Below are 15,238 nucleotides of genomic sequence, written 5' to 3' on the forward strand. Positions count from 1 at the left end.
AACTTTTCATACAAGAATCCCTTGTTCTGGAATATTTTCCCTCTTCTTACCTAGCTAACACCTATCCATTCAGCTCTTATTTTTACTGTCACTTTCTCTGATAAACATTCCCTGATGCCCTAAGTCTGGGCTAAGTGTTCCTTCTCACTCGATACGGTGACTGAAATATGCCAACATTCAATGACTATTTTGAATGACAGCACAAATATATGCACATTCTAGGTATTATAGCTAAAACTAATCAGGTTTCTTAAGATGAAGAAGGTCAAGTTTCAAGTCTAAAGACTTTACAAAAGGGTGGTTAGCAGGGAAAGATGATTTGCTATATTTGGATATTGATTTTGGTAACACTATCTTTTCTTATTTGAACATCCAGAGGAACCATGGTATTTTAGCAATAAAATAGCCATTCCATTTTTAACAGTAGCATGGTGAAGATAATGGTTCCAAGATAAAATAATTATCTATGAATTACAGTCTCAAATCATTCAGCAGGATACCAAATGATGAGTAAGTGTTAACTGGGGAGTGTTGTAAGAACATACTTCAAAGTTATAGAAATGAACATGCGTACCCAAAGTACATGGTCTCTTAAATGACAATTATCAGCATTAACCTTTGTAAAAAAATGAACTGCATAATGAGTTATTTTATGTAACCTAATATAACATTGATAACTGAATTAAAACACAAAGATAATGCTGATCATACTAAAAATATAGAGATCGAAAAATACAGTTTTCTTCTTTTATACATACAACTGTATATAATTTCTTCACGGAGTAAGCAAATATTTTAACCTCCTTTGGGAAGTCAATCTTTCACAGGGTTGCTGACATACTGAACTTGGTTACCTGAATCACTGTCCCAGTTAGGCCCACAAATACAGTACATAAATCATGATGCTGTTTTTGAAACTTTATGACATCAACCTTTCACATGACTTTCACATCTGCTTTGAGATAGTGGATATAGTATTTCTCTTATATATAAATTAATCTTTTGGAAAAATTTCTATATTTCAGATGTCTAATGAGAAGTTAATTATCTTGAAATTAATATGTAGTAGTATCTTTCCAATAGTAGATTAGAATATATTATTTTTTTTTTGTTTTTGTATTTGCACATGGATAAACTGGTGGTATATATTCCTTCCATTAAATTAAATGAATATTATATTAATATTTAGTATCTTAAAACTAAGGTGAGAAGTCACTTTACCCAATCTTCTTTCCATATAGGGATGCCTCTACACATTCCTTGGCATATTATTAAATGCACGGATTCTTATAAGGCAGCCCTTTTCAGCTTTTATAATTATAAGCAATAACGTTTTTCCTCATGCTGAATGAAAACTTGTTTCACTTTAATTTTAAGTCAGTGATCCAAGTTTTGCCTTCTGAAGCAATGAAGGTTAAATCTAATTTCCATTTCCTAGGGAAAGTCCTCAAATATCTAAAGAACAGTATTACTTCCTAAATCTTTTTTTAAGCTAAATATCCTTTTACCAAGCTAAACATTTAACAACCCTGATTTCTCAGAATTTCTTTTAAAATAAAGATCATAAATCTTCACCTGCAATTTGCAAATATATGAAACACACTTCCTTCTTTGATCTGAATCTTGTACAGATGAATCTGCAGTCCAGTAAGAACTCCTATTTCACAGAAATTGCTATCATATGTAACTTCCTCTGTTCTTCCCCCTAAATACTAGAATACAAGCTGCTTGAGGGCAATGCCCACATATTCCTCATCTTTATATTCCCAGTACCTACCACGATGCCTGAAGATAGAAAAACTTACTAACAAATGTCTCAAAGATAAATGAACAAGTGAGCCTACCTAAAGTTCTATCCTATTAATTTCATCTTGTTAATTGTGGCTCATAGTTCCACTTGCCAGGCTTTTTTTGATTCTTGACCACTAACCCAATACATTAGGTAACACTTCCAGGTTTATGTCATCAGAATATTTTATAAATCTCATATAAATCACTGATAAAGAATTTGAACATGACAGGATCAAACACAAGTCCTGTGCCTCATCACTGGGGACATCTTTAGGGCTTATTCTAGGTCATGCTATTCAGCAACTTCTACACCCATCAAATTTGTTAACTGATTACCATTTGGTCCATAGTTTCAACCTTGTTTGTGAGGATATAATGAAACATAATGTCAAATGCCTATTTAAACAAACCAGAGTTTGAACCATAAATCTGACCCTTACTGGCTTATGACTTAAGTAAATTTTTAATTTCTTTCAGTATCAGTTCATCAACTGTAACAGAAGGAATTATCTGGTTTGTCTCATAAGCTTAGTGCAAAAGTAAATGAGAAAAAAATCCATCTAAGTGTCAAGCCCTGGCTCTGGTACATATATAGGTTTCGACACATGGTAGCTGCCATTATTTTTGCTAAATTTGACATATGAGGTATCACACTGTATGATGAATTTGAAATTATACTAAGATTCAGGGAACTATGGGATATTCATTAGTTTGATATGTTTTATTTTGAGGGAACCTATTCTGATTCCTAATATTCATTATTTATGTTTCACTGGAGATCAAAACCAATCTGTTTCTTACATTCTACTTTCCTTTATAAAACCTGGAATGACATTTCACTGCTTTCCATCTTGTGACAAATTTCATATTTTCATGATTTTGCAAATATTTTTCTCCTATGTCTCTTACTCACACTGCATATTCTATCAGTACTCTAGGGTATAATTCACCTGGACCTTCAAAATCAAACTCATTTAATCAGCTTAAAGTGTGTTTACTCTCTGTCACAGTCTGCAGGTAGCATTTTACAGTGGATTTGAAATCTGATTCTAACACTTTTTAGCCAAGGCTCTGTAGACGTCTTACTTTTTTTAGGGTTAATTTTCAGAGCTGTAATGAAATGCTAATGGGTCCAACTTTGGTAAGGTATTAAATAGATTAAATAAGATTAGGTTTACAGAAAACATTAAATATGGTAGATTCCAGTTATGAGTCTATTTACTGATAACAGGACTAATTGCATCACCATAGATACTGATGGTGTTATAGACAACAAGACAGATTAATGATGGAGTTTTTAAAAATCCTTATTTTAAAATAAGAATTGTAATAGAGTGAAAATAACATTTTCACAAACTATTTGGTCTTAAAGAAAGTTATTTGCCTTAGCTGAGAATTCAATATTCCCATGTGAAATATAGGAGAAATAATACTGATTATGGAGTTGTAGAGATAATTAAATGAGAATATATATGTGAATAAACAGATATAGATATAGATATAGATGTGTGTGTTATGTAAACTCTGAAGATTATCTATCTATCTATCTATCTAATCTATGTGTGTGTGTGTGTGTACTAATTAGTATTAACTCACCTGCCTCCTCGCCCCCTTTGGGTTTGAGGTTCAGTATCATGTAGGTTTCACTCTTTCATTTTGAGGAAAATCTTCCTTAAGGGGCAATGGTCACTGAGCGATTGGTAATAACATGCCTACAATGTAGGATTTATTAACACCTACAAAGAAGCAACAGCTCTCTTGTAAGTGTCATTAGGAATTATGAAGGGAATAGTTACAAAGTGATGTGGGTTTATATAACAGTTAAAATGCTTAGCCTGTGTAGTTTTCTACAGTTTTGTTTCTTCTCTCCCCATATTCTTTAAGGAAGCAATAAAGAAGAAAAAAAAAGTTGAGAAAATCTAGCATAGCACTGGAGATAACAATGGTTTTTACATTAATTTTGATTAGTTTTCATCTGATTGGTTCTTAGACTATAAATGGTGGATGACACATATGGCAATTATCATCTTTATCATCATCAGTCATCACAGCTGTCATTTCTACTATAAATTTATCATGTGCTAAGTAATGTTCTAACCCTTTTACCTAGTATTTCATTGAATCCATAGAAAAACTCCATGAGTAGGAACTATTATTATCTTCATTTTATAAATGAGGAAATTGAGACCTCATTGAAGTTAGATAAATTGACTAGGCTTACACAGCCCACAAGGGATGAAGTCAGGATTTGAGTCAAGGCAGCCTGCATGCTTATAACCACTATACCAAAGTAGAGGGCATTGCACTGTGTAGTGGACATGATATTAAACTGGGAAGCACACTACACATAGTAAGGAAATATTAGCATGCTTCAGTTGCCTCAGTACATAATAGCTATTTCCTATTTGCCTCATGGGGCTGTTTCAAAGATGAACAAAGTTGCCTAAATTCAAAAGTTGTAAGTTCCCTGAAGGGAAATATAAAAATTCAGAGCACAACAATTTATACTAGCTGTGCATGTTTGATGCACCTATGTATTTATTTTTTAGTTCATCTAGGGATACTTCAGAAAATAGACCTGTATTAAAGATTCTTACAGCACAAAAATAGTTATAATAGCCAACTGGTCAAGAGGACAGTACAAAAATAATTTTTATTCTAAATAAAACTGAAACTAAATGGTATCTTTTATTAATGCTTCTATATTAATCATATGAAGTGACAAAACCATTAAAAATTCCAGTGAAGACTGCATAAGAAAGAAAAATGCATTTATTTCCCACTTAAGAATGTATAATTCAACCCCCTTTCCTGAAATTACTTACTGACTTTTAAAAGCTAGCAGATTGGTGAAAAAATACTACACTGAAACCAAATAATGATTATTTCAGGAATTCAGGGATGGTTAATATTAGTCAGTTATTCATCTAGTCGATATCATTCATCATTCTATTTAAGGTAAAAAAAGTACATATGATTTTATCTCAAATGTATCTTCTCCTTCACCCCACTCCTCACAAATAAGCATATGATAAATTTCAATATCCTTGATTGAAAGAAGATATTTTAAGAATTCAGGAATAAAAAGAAGTTTTCTTAACATGATAAAGAAAACTTACTTTAAATTAACCACCAGCATATTTTGTGGTGAAAAGCACTCATATTAAAATCAGGAATAAGACAGGAAGCTAACCTACCTCCTACTTAACATTTTTTGGGAGACTTAATCAATGCAAAAATACAAAATTAAAGTAGATATAGTTCTGGCAAGGAAAACACAATTATGATTATTTGTAAATAAAATTATTCAAAATATAAAAATAACTGAAAGAATCAACTAAGAAAACTTATAGAACTAACATAAAAGTGGTTGCATGTCAAATACATGTAAAAAAAATCTATTTTGTCAACATTTACCAGTAATGATCAGTTAGTAAATATACTGAAACAAAAAAATATAATGTTCACCATGGAAAAGAAAATATAAGATACAAGGAACAACTTTAATATAAGCTCATATGGATCATATTAAAAACAGTTTAGTGTGAGATATAAAATGTCTGAACAGAGAAGAGTATCATGTTCCTGGGTTGAGGGAGGAAAACTGAATAGTGTAAAAACAGCAATTCTTTACAAATAGGCTTGATGCAATTCCAATAACAATTTCAGCAATCTTTTTTAGGAAAGAGATTGAAATAGTGAATCAAAATGTCATTTAGAAGAACATATAAGTACATCACAGTATGAAAATTAGAAAAAGAAGAGTAAGTAGTAAAAGGTCTTGCTTTACCAGATATTACAATTTACTATAAAATAAATGTAATCAGAGCATTGTGATAAGAGCTAAAATGTAAGTATAAAGGAACAGATGATCCTTTAGCCATATCTGAATATAAATAAGACAAACGTGTATATATTCAGATACCATGATGTGTCAAGGAGAAAAGGATATATTAAGAAATAAATGTTTCTTTAAAGTAGTATATTTGAGGAAAACTGATCTCCCCACATTACTAAATAATCTGAAAAGATTAAAGAGTTGGATCTAAAATAGAAATCACAGGTAATACTGTGGGATCCCAGCACAGATACTGAAAGTCACGTGCCTGGGTGAGATCACCATGAGAATGAGTGTAGTGAGAAAAGCAAACTGCTCCAAGGACTGAATCTTAGTATTGATTTCAGGTAATGAGAATACAGCAAAGAAGACTAAGACAGAGCAGCCCTCAAGTTTGAAATTCCCAGAACATCATGTCCAGAAAAGCAAACTGAACAGAAAGCTTTGAGAGCAATGGGTGATTCAGAGTAGCAAATGCTGCTGACAGACTGAGTAAAATGAAGACTGAGCGCTGAACACTAGCAGTTGGTGTATGTACTGATGGAGGTAAAGCCTGATTTTAGTAGCTCAAGGGAGAATGGTGGGAGAGAAATGGGTTCAGAGTAGAAACCCTTCTCCACATGAAAGGAGATGAATGAAGTGGTAAAGATCAAGAGGGGAAGTGGAGTCAAGAGAGTTTGGTTTCATTATTTATTTGTTTGTTTGTTTGTTTTGTTTTTTAAGACAGAAGAAGAGTCAAAAAGTGAGATTCAGAGGGAGGGGCGGATGGGCATGGGCAGACTAATGTCCCTGAGTGGGAAGGAGGACTGGAATCTACAGCATAAGTGGCCAGCTTGGTCTTTTCTAGAAATAAGAATAATTCATCCAAATTAATGGAAGAATCAGGTAATTGGGCATAGATGCAGAAAGGTGGGTGTGCCTGGGTCTGTTCTCTTCTGATTGTTTCTAATTTCTCAGGGAAATAAGACAAAGGATCAACTGAGAGTAAGGAGGGAAATGGACTGGAGAAAAGTGGCATGGTTGAAGAAAAGCACAAAGGTCCCATCTGAAGTGAGTGATAAGAAATAGATAGTGAGACTAGTCAGCAATAGTTGTCTGCTTTTCAACAGCCACATTCAGCTTAGAAGGTGCAGGTGTTGGCAGAAGAGGATTTAACCAGAGATGGAATTCACTGAGTAAGCAGAAGTAAAGGAGTGGCAAGAGAATGAATGTTACAAAGCAATGACAGTAAAGGATCATGAATATTAGCTGGTTAAGAAAGTGAGGGCATGACGGAGATAAGGAACAAGGAAAAATTGTGAGCATTGATAATGGGACTAAAAATGGTGACACTGGAGTATTATGAAGAAGTGAATTGGACAGAAAAGAAACCGCAGTCAAAGGAGAGGACAGTTGACCTTGACACTGCAGAGGCAATGCAGCTCCTGGGAGTGACAAGTTGTAGGATGAGATCATGGAGTCAGGACAGACACTGAAGTGAAGGGTATGGAGCATTTTATTTTATAGGCATCAGAATCACCAGGAATTATGATAGGAGTAGTGCTAGAAAAAATGGCAATGATACAGAGGAAAACTCTTCAAGGAATGAGAGGGGGACCTGTGGTTTGGTAGATGGCTTCAATAAGCAGGTATAGAGGGCAGATGTGTGGGGACATGAGATTCAAATCTGGGTGTTGTTATGGAGGAGAAAAGAAGGATGGTATGAAAGTGGCAAGGAGAAGCAGGGACACTGCCCTGCCTTCAGGCTCAGGGGAATGGAGAGTGAGAGAAAACAATGGTACCACTGAGAGTGCTACAGGAGGAGCAGTCTGTTGGAAAACTAGGTTTCAGTTTGAGCAAAAGAAGAAAGCATTAAGGGAAGAGGGAGATTATGTAGGGGATTTTGCTGATATCTGATCATGAGTTCCACAAGGATCCATGGAAGGGTTTCAGAAGATGAGAGAGGCGGGAGATGAGTTCAGCAAAGGAGACATCCAGAGGTATGTGGGAACTAGAGTCTAGGGGACCCTAAGTAGTGACACAGGAAATCTGAATTTATCCATAGTCCTGATTGTTTCAGCAGTGATAGAGTAAGGAACATAAAAAACATAGGAACATTGGAAAAAAAAAAGAGCAGTCGAAATTCTAAGGAAATGGTTAAATTATGGGATATCCAATCAAAGACTGTAAAGATTTTAGAGACTATCTAGCAACATAATATGCTCACGATAGGTATATTTAAAAAGCAGAACATAGAACTACACTTATGGTATTATATAAATCTTACAAATACGTGCATTAAATTGGTGAGAAATAGCTAGAATATTAAATGTTTATCTTATTTTGAATTTTGGGTGACTTTTAGTTTCTCCTTACTGCTTTTCTATAATTTCCAAATTTCTTATAATCAGAAAAAAGACTTGTGATTTTTAAGTTGTGTCCTCTGGTGTTGTCTAAGATGCCCCTCATATTAACATACTATTTCTTTTCTTTTCTTTTTGATACATTTTTCTACTGTTCGCTTTTTTTTTAAATTGAAGTATAGCTAATTTACAATGCTGTATTAGATTATGGTGTACATTATAGTGATTCATATACATATATATATATTCTTGCTCATATTCTCTTTCATTATAAGTTATCACAAGCTATTGAATATATTTCCCTGTATTATACAGTAGGATCTTGTTGTTTATCTATTATGTATATATAGTAGTTTGTATCTGTTAAACCCAAATTCCTAATTTACCCCTCCCCCTCCTTTCCCCTTTGGTAACCATAAGTTTGTATCCTATGTCTGTGAGTCTGTTTTTGTTTTGTAAGTTCATTTGTATTATTTTTTAAATTCCATATATGTGATATCATATGATATTTGTCTTTCTCTGTCTGATTTACTTCACTTAGTTTGATGTTCTCTAGGGCCATCTACGTTGCTGCAAATGGTATTATTTTATTCCTTTTTTATGGCTGAGTAAAATCCCACTGTATTTATATGTGTGTGTGTGTGTGTGTGTGTGTGTGTGTGTATACACACCACTTCTTTATTTAGTCATCTGTTGATGGACATTTAGGATGCTTCCACGTCTTGGCTATTGTACATAATGCTGCTATGAACACCGGTGCATGTGTCTTTTTGAATTAGAGTTTTCTCCAGATAGATGCCCAGGAGTGGGATTGCTGAATCATATGGTATGTCTATCTTTAGTTTTTTAAGGAATCTTCATACTGTTTTCCATAGTGGCTGCACCAAACTACATTCCCACCAACAGTGTAGCAGGGTTCCCTTTTCTCCACACCCTTTCCAGCATTTATCGTTTGTAGACTTTTGAATGATGGCCATTCTGACTGGTGTGAGGTGATACCTCACTGTAGTTTTGATTTGCATTTCTCTGATAATTAGCAGTATTGATCATCTGTATGTCTTCTTTGGAGAAATGTCTATTTATGTCTTCTGCCTATTTTTTGATTGGGTTATTTGTTTAGTTTTGTTATTGAATTGAATGAGCTATTTGTATATTCTAGAAATTAAGCCCTTATCAGTTGCATCATTTGCAAATATTTTCTCCCATCCATAGATTGTCTTCTCATTTTGTTTACAGTTTCCTTTGCTGTGCAGGAGCTTATAAATTTGATTAGGTCCCATTTGTTTACTTTTGCTCTTACTTCTATTGCCTCGGGAAACTGACCTACAAAAGCACTGCTACAATTTACGTCATAGAATGTTTTGCCTATGTTCTCTTCTAGGAGATTTATGGTGTCTTGTCTTATGTTTGTCTTTAAATCATTTTGAGCTTATTTTTGTGAATATGCTATTTCTTGACATGAGTAGTGGTTTTTCAAGTTATAATTTTTAAATTACTTCTAAAAATGTATAATATAGTAAATGTCTTTTTTCCCATGTTTTATTTCACACACAGACACACACACACACACACACACACACACACACACACACACAAATTAAGTTCCCTGCAGTTTAGCTGGCCTCTGCACTCAGCATATGAATATATGTAAAGAGAAATGAGCACGTGGCCTTTGTTCTAGAAAGGCTTAGATGAATACCTGGCATACAGAGGTTTCAGGGTCACAGAGGCTGCTGTGTCCATGACATTGACATGGAACACAGGTGCCTAGGGTTGGTCCAGGGGTACGGCCTCCCGGCCCAGAATGCAGTCGATAAAATCCTGGCATGCATGCCTGAAAGAAAAGGAAACCAGTTAGGACAGCCAAGTTAGAAATCTCTCTTTAGCAACACTTGGGTTCTTCAGTAATTAAAAAGAAGGATTTCTTCCCACCCTCCACCCAACCCCCATCAGCGTTAAAGGCAACACTAGTGTCACTTTTGATTCCTAATGTGTATTTCTGCCTGGTTTGTGGAGTACACAGGCACCTGTGTCATCAGATTTAAGCAAAGGAAAGCTGTCATTTGCAAATACCACTCAGGCTGAACAAACTTTAGTCTTCTTTTTCTTGAGAAAGTTCGTTTTTAAAAAAAAAACTGTCATATGGACTAATGTGAGAGTTCCAATGTCCTTGACAACCTAAAATCTGCTTCTGCTGTGCTTGGTGAGTAACTAGCAAATGTCCAATGAGACACAGCAAAAAATTAAATAAATAAAAATGTGTCTTGGTTGCGTTATTTTTATCAGTATAATTTAAAGACTATAAAAGTAAGAAATTCAAAGTAATAAAACCTCTACATGTCTTGGGAATATTAGGCCACCAATAAAATGTATCTTTCCTTGATCCAGTTTCTCATTTTGCAATAAAAATCTGAGCGCAAACAGGAAACTGCTAGCAAAGCTGACATATGCAAAATCAAGACTCCATCTTCATTCAGGTTTATTATGTAAATGTGTCAAGAAACATCTCTGGCTTTTTGGAAGAGAGCCCACAGCTCTAAAGAAAGAAGGAGAACAATTTTGTGTTCTGGGCTCAAACCTTAGTATGCAAAGTTGCTGCCTTTATCAGCCATTGTTTGATTTATGAGTAAGAGGTTAGAGTTAGTTTTTCAGAGTCCACTGAAGATTATAAAGGGACATTAGCTATGTAGAATTTTTTTCACATGGTATCTTGGTCCCACTGATGAGAAAAGTGATTGGAAAAAAAAAAGTAGGGAAAAAATACTGGATTAAGAACTTCTTAATGCCTTTGCATCCTTCGGGTTCTGGACTAGGTCATCCAGAGTGGAGTATGTAAAGAGGTTCCTTAGAAAGAGAAAACGATCAATAGTCAGCATTCTCCTTGTTTGTTTTGACTTGGATAATGTGAGAGTTCTTCAATTAAGCACTTAAGAGACTCTCTGCTTTTATCTCAGTCTGTAAGAAATTCTAATGAGGTTTAATAATGTCCTGGCTTTGAACAAGCTTATAATACCGGGAATAGTATTCAAAATATTTTGATTCGTATTTGTCTTATGCTGGACCTAATCATGTAATAAGTTTATTCATATTATTTAAAACCAGCTTCATTTTGTCATCGTTACCAAATAAGGTCTGAAAATTATGGCTGAGGAATTCATTTAAGCATAACAGAAGAAACAATCCAAGGTGTATTTTAAAATGTTACATAGTGTGAGTTGTTCCATCTTGAGCATGCTGACTATAGAATAAAACTGGATTTTCTTTACATAGATTTTATCCTTGGATACCTATATAATTATTGTTCTTTTACTGTTTTATTTACTTGTGTGTGTGTGTGTGTGTGTGTGTGTGTGTATCTGTTGTAAAAATCACACAAATTGAGAGTTCCTACCTCTGCCTTTTTATATCAAACAAACATTTACAACAAGTCTTAGAGGAAGAACAATGTTAAGAAACAGTACTTTTCATTGAGGAATCATACGAAACTCCATGATATGGACTGAAATCTGAAGGAGCACTGCAGACGTTTACTGTAATACATCCAATTTCTCCCATTACTAGGGCTCTTATCTGGAAGGATAGCGGGACAAAGTAGAAACGCACCCCTAGCGAGAGTACAAGCCTGGGCTTCAAGTCAAGCTCTGTGTGGAAGCTTCTAGGGCATCTCAGTGATTCTCAACCCGGGCTGTACCTAGCATCATCTGAGAGTTTTAAATATTGTTACTTGACTCCACCCCGCAAAGATTCTAGCAGAAGTGGTGGAGTATAGGGCCAGGGTTTGTTTTAAAACTCCCAGGAGGGTCTAACAAGCAGCCAGGATTAAGAATCTCTGGCATGCTCTTCATTCTATGCTAGGAATGTGTGTCTTTGAAGGGCACACAGACTCTGGTACTACGACACAAATGAAGACAGAAGCCTTGATTTCACAAGTTAATTTTGCCTGGGGATACAGGCAAATCGATCGGTATCTTTGAGATGTGGTTTCCTCATCCCACAAATGAGCAGATGTATCAATTCAGCTGATTTCTGAAGTTTCTACAGTTCTAACATTCTAGATTAATTTTGTGTCTTTATAGATTTCTAAGAGCAAATAAAAAGAGACTATTCCGTAACATAGGAGTTACAAACTTAAAATGCATTTTGTAAAGGAATGAGATGCATTTATTCCTCTTTAATCCCCTCCTTTCCTGAATTCTTTTGGTATTTATTCTTTCCATTTTTTAATTTTTTGAGGATGTTTTTGAAAATCAGATGTTTTCCTTTTCAGTCGTCTGGGACAAAATTCATGAGAATGATAATGCTTGAGTCAGGAACAAAAGAGGAAAGATGATAGCTACTTTTTAAAGTCCTGCCTAAAGTCATTTCTGGAACAAAATGAAGAATTACAGAAAAGCAAGTAAATTAACTCTGTCCTAATCTTATCCCTTTCTTTCTAACTCAAACTTTTCCAAGCTCTCCTCACTTGTGCTGAAATTATTCATAGCTCAATTTTCTTCTGCTTTCCTTCTATCTTTAATTTATTTTCATAACATGGTATCCCAACAAAACGTTAGAATTAAATTGCACAAAAATGTGGGAGGGTGGAGAGAAGGGGATGGGAGACAAAGAAAGTAAAGAGCCAACATGTTCCAGGTGCGGAGTTACACAATATCCCCTCTACCCTCCTCAGAGTTTAACAATAAAAATAGATACTTGTGTTGTTGCCAGTAAAAGCACGATCTTGTATCTTTACGTGGGTTTTGTAATCAGGCAATCCTAGGTTTAATTCCTGTTCCACCACGTACTAACCTATGATTTGTACAGGTTTTAAATACTGTGGGCTGAAGTTTCCTCATCTGCAACATAAGGATATTTTATAACTTACTTGTTGAGTGAAAGTGTATCTAGGTGTTTTGAAACAGACTTAGCCAGGTTCCAGCTGCAGTTTGGCTGTTTCCGAACTGTGTGATAATGGGCAGGTTTCCTAACCTGCCTGAGTTTCCATTTCCCATTCACAAAATGGGAATCATATACACTTAATGATGTTGGTGTAAGTGTATTAAAGAATGTACTTGGCATTGTGCAGGATACAGTAAGTGCTCAATAAGTGGCCAATTTTGTGTTTTTTTCTAATAAGGTTGTTGCGGATTAAATGAGATGATGTATGTGTGGTGCTTGACATACAATAAACCAACATAGGTGCCTTTATTCTACATAATTTAAAAAGTATAGTTACTGAGAATACACTAAAAACAAAAGCAACAGTGATTGTTCTACACTGCACTGGGAAACAAAATCACAACGGATACTACTTACCCATGCATGTCTCTTAATATTTTAATGTACATGGAAAGAGTCTTTGGATCTTCATGTGCAACAGAAGCAGTAAAGAGTATTCCTAGAAATGGGCATGTGTAAGGAAAAAAGTCTGTTCTCACTATTTTGTCTTTTCAGTTTGAGTTGATAATAGGTATAAATTGAGAATTTAAAACATTGAATAATTGATTTACAATGCTGTGTTAGTTCCAGGTGTAAAACAAAGTGACTCAGCCATATATACATACATATGTGTGTGTGTGTGTGTGTGTGTGTGTGTGTGTGTGTGTGTGTATATTCTTTTCCATTATAGGTTATTAAAAAATATTGAATACAGTTCCCTGTGCTATACAGTAGGTCCCTATTAAAAAATTACTTTTGATGGCCAAGTGACAGCTTGTGAGTGGTGATCCACTACACACTAGCCATTCAACTGTGAGCTAGAAGCCCCCTTAAAAAGAGTAAAAGGGGAAAGCAGCTGAAATGAGCAAAATTCACAATGATCTCTAGGTCTAGAAATCAGAGACTCACAGGTGATCTCTATGCTCTTACTGCAGAGAACCACATACTCAGTGTTGAGTAGTTCCCATTTCTACATACAATCTAACTTGAGTTTAGGTCAGTTTAGGCAACAAATGTTAACTGAGATGTGGTGAGAAGGAGTGTAGGTAAAGGATGGTAAACTCAGTGGCTCCCACACCAACAAATGTGGTAAGGAAACTGTGTCCTTTATTTGACTTCTAAAGATAACCTAGTCTCTACTTGAAATCATAAATTATAATAAGGCATTTCTTGAACTCACATTTTCAATAAATAGGGCTACAATGTAAACAACACTATAGGTAATAGGCAAAAGCTAAGTGTCTTCACAATTGGCTATATTTACAGCGGTAACCAACACTTAATTTTGTTTATTTGCAACCACATTTCTGGATAGAAACACAAAATGAGTAGCTTGTAAATGCAGATGTCTCTAGAACACATTAAATTTGGTGAAAACATTGTAAAGGAATTGCTTTGGGTTATGAATACACATATGCTACTAGAATGGGATGTATTATTTCAAAACTGTCCTTAGTTCTTGCTTTGATGATTAGATTTTATGCCTGAGTAATTACACTTTAGAATCAAGATGAATTATAAATAAGATGTATAATGGATTAGAGGCAATGGGTTGTGGAGAAAACCTCAGGTACCTTATTATAAAAGATAGGTCTTTATCCCCGTAATCTCTTCACTAAGATATTATTTGTAAAAGTTAAATTGCTTCTACAAAATAAAAATCTAGAAAATTGACCAATTCTGAAGATAGTCAAAAGACTATCCCAGAAAGTAAAAAACAAACAATCAAAAATCCCTATAGTTTCAAAAATATAATGACTTAGCGATAGTGGCACTTCGGAGGAATATATGTCCTTCTGAGAAGCTTATGTTGATGGGAACAGTCTCTTATTTGGTGCCTAACTTCTGTCATGTTCTGTATAAAAACAGTCTTTCAAAACCCGATATAATCCTATCTCATAATCACTGCATTTGAAATGTCTCTAACTGTTCAGGAAAGGTGCCAAGAAAACAGATCAGATACAATAAATGGGCCTTAGGAAAACTCTAATTTCCTGTTTTATATTTTTACAAATTTTTTAATTTTTATTAAATATTTCCCTTCAGTTCTGATTCCTACTTCAACATCTCCTTACGGTGTCTCACACAATGAATGGAAGATCACATAAAATAGGTTGAGGGTATGCATCAAAGTAAAACTGATTGCAGCAAAGGTAGTTCTGGGAGGATTCCCATCTGGCTGGTTAAGTGAGTTGAGCTTAACCAGGTTAGTTAGAGCCAGCTTACCTCACAGGACAAGCCAGAATAGCCCGGGGGGCAATCACATCTTTCTATCAAGTGAGCTGGAGGCGTCACTGCTGTTATGCGTCCTTGTTCAGCTACCTCCATTGAGATTTCAGAAATCCTGGAA

General features: G+C 34.9%; 1 protein-coding gene and 1 long non-coding RNA gene across 2 annotated transcripts in view; one reads left to right on the top strand and one right to left on the bottom strand.

Annotated features, from left to right (window-relative positions):
• The window catches only part of LAMA2 (laminin subunit alpha 2), a 516,774-nt gene that overhangs the window by 160,125 nt on the left and 341,411 nt on the right, over nucleotides 1–15,238 (bottom strand). Inside the window, exons 28-29 of the mRNA XM_045524726.2 lie at nucleotides 15,115–15,232; nucleotides 9,671–9,805 (exon numbers count right to left, since the gene is read on the bottom strand). Coding sequence (XP_045380682.1) covers nucleotides 9,671–9,805; nucleotides 15,115–15,232 — 253 coding nt within the window. The remainder of the gene's footprint in view (nucleotides 1–9,670; nucleotides 9,806–15,114; nucleotides 15,233–15,238) is intronic.
• LOC141578355 (uncharacterized) overlaps nucleotides 1–15,238 on the top strand; it is an 83,942-nt gene that overhangs the window by 65,990 nt on the left and 2,714 nt on the right. The window lies entirely within an intron of this gene.

This window comes from Camelus bactrianus, chromosome 8, assembly GCF_048773025.1.
Source record: "Camelus bactrianus isolate YW-2024 breed Bactrian camel chromosome 8, ASM4877302v1, whole genome shotgun sequence".
In the NCBI taxonomy this organism is placed as follows: domain Eukaryota; kingdom Metazoa; phylum Chordata; class Mammalia; order Artiodactyla; family Camelidae; genus Camelus; species Camelus bactrianus.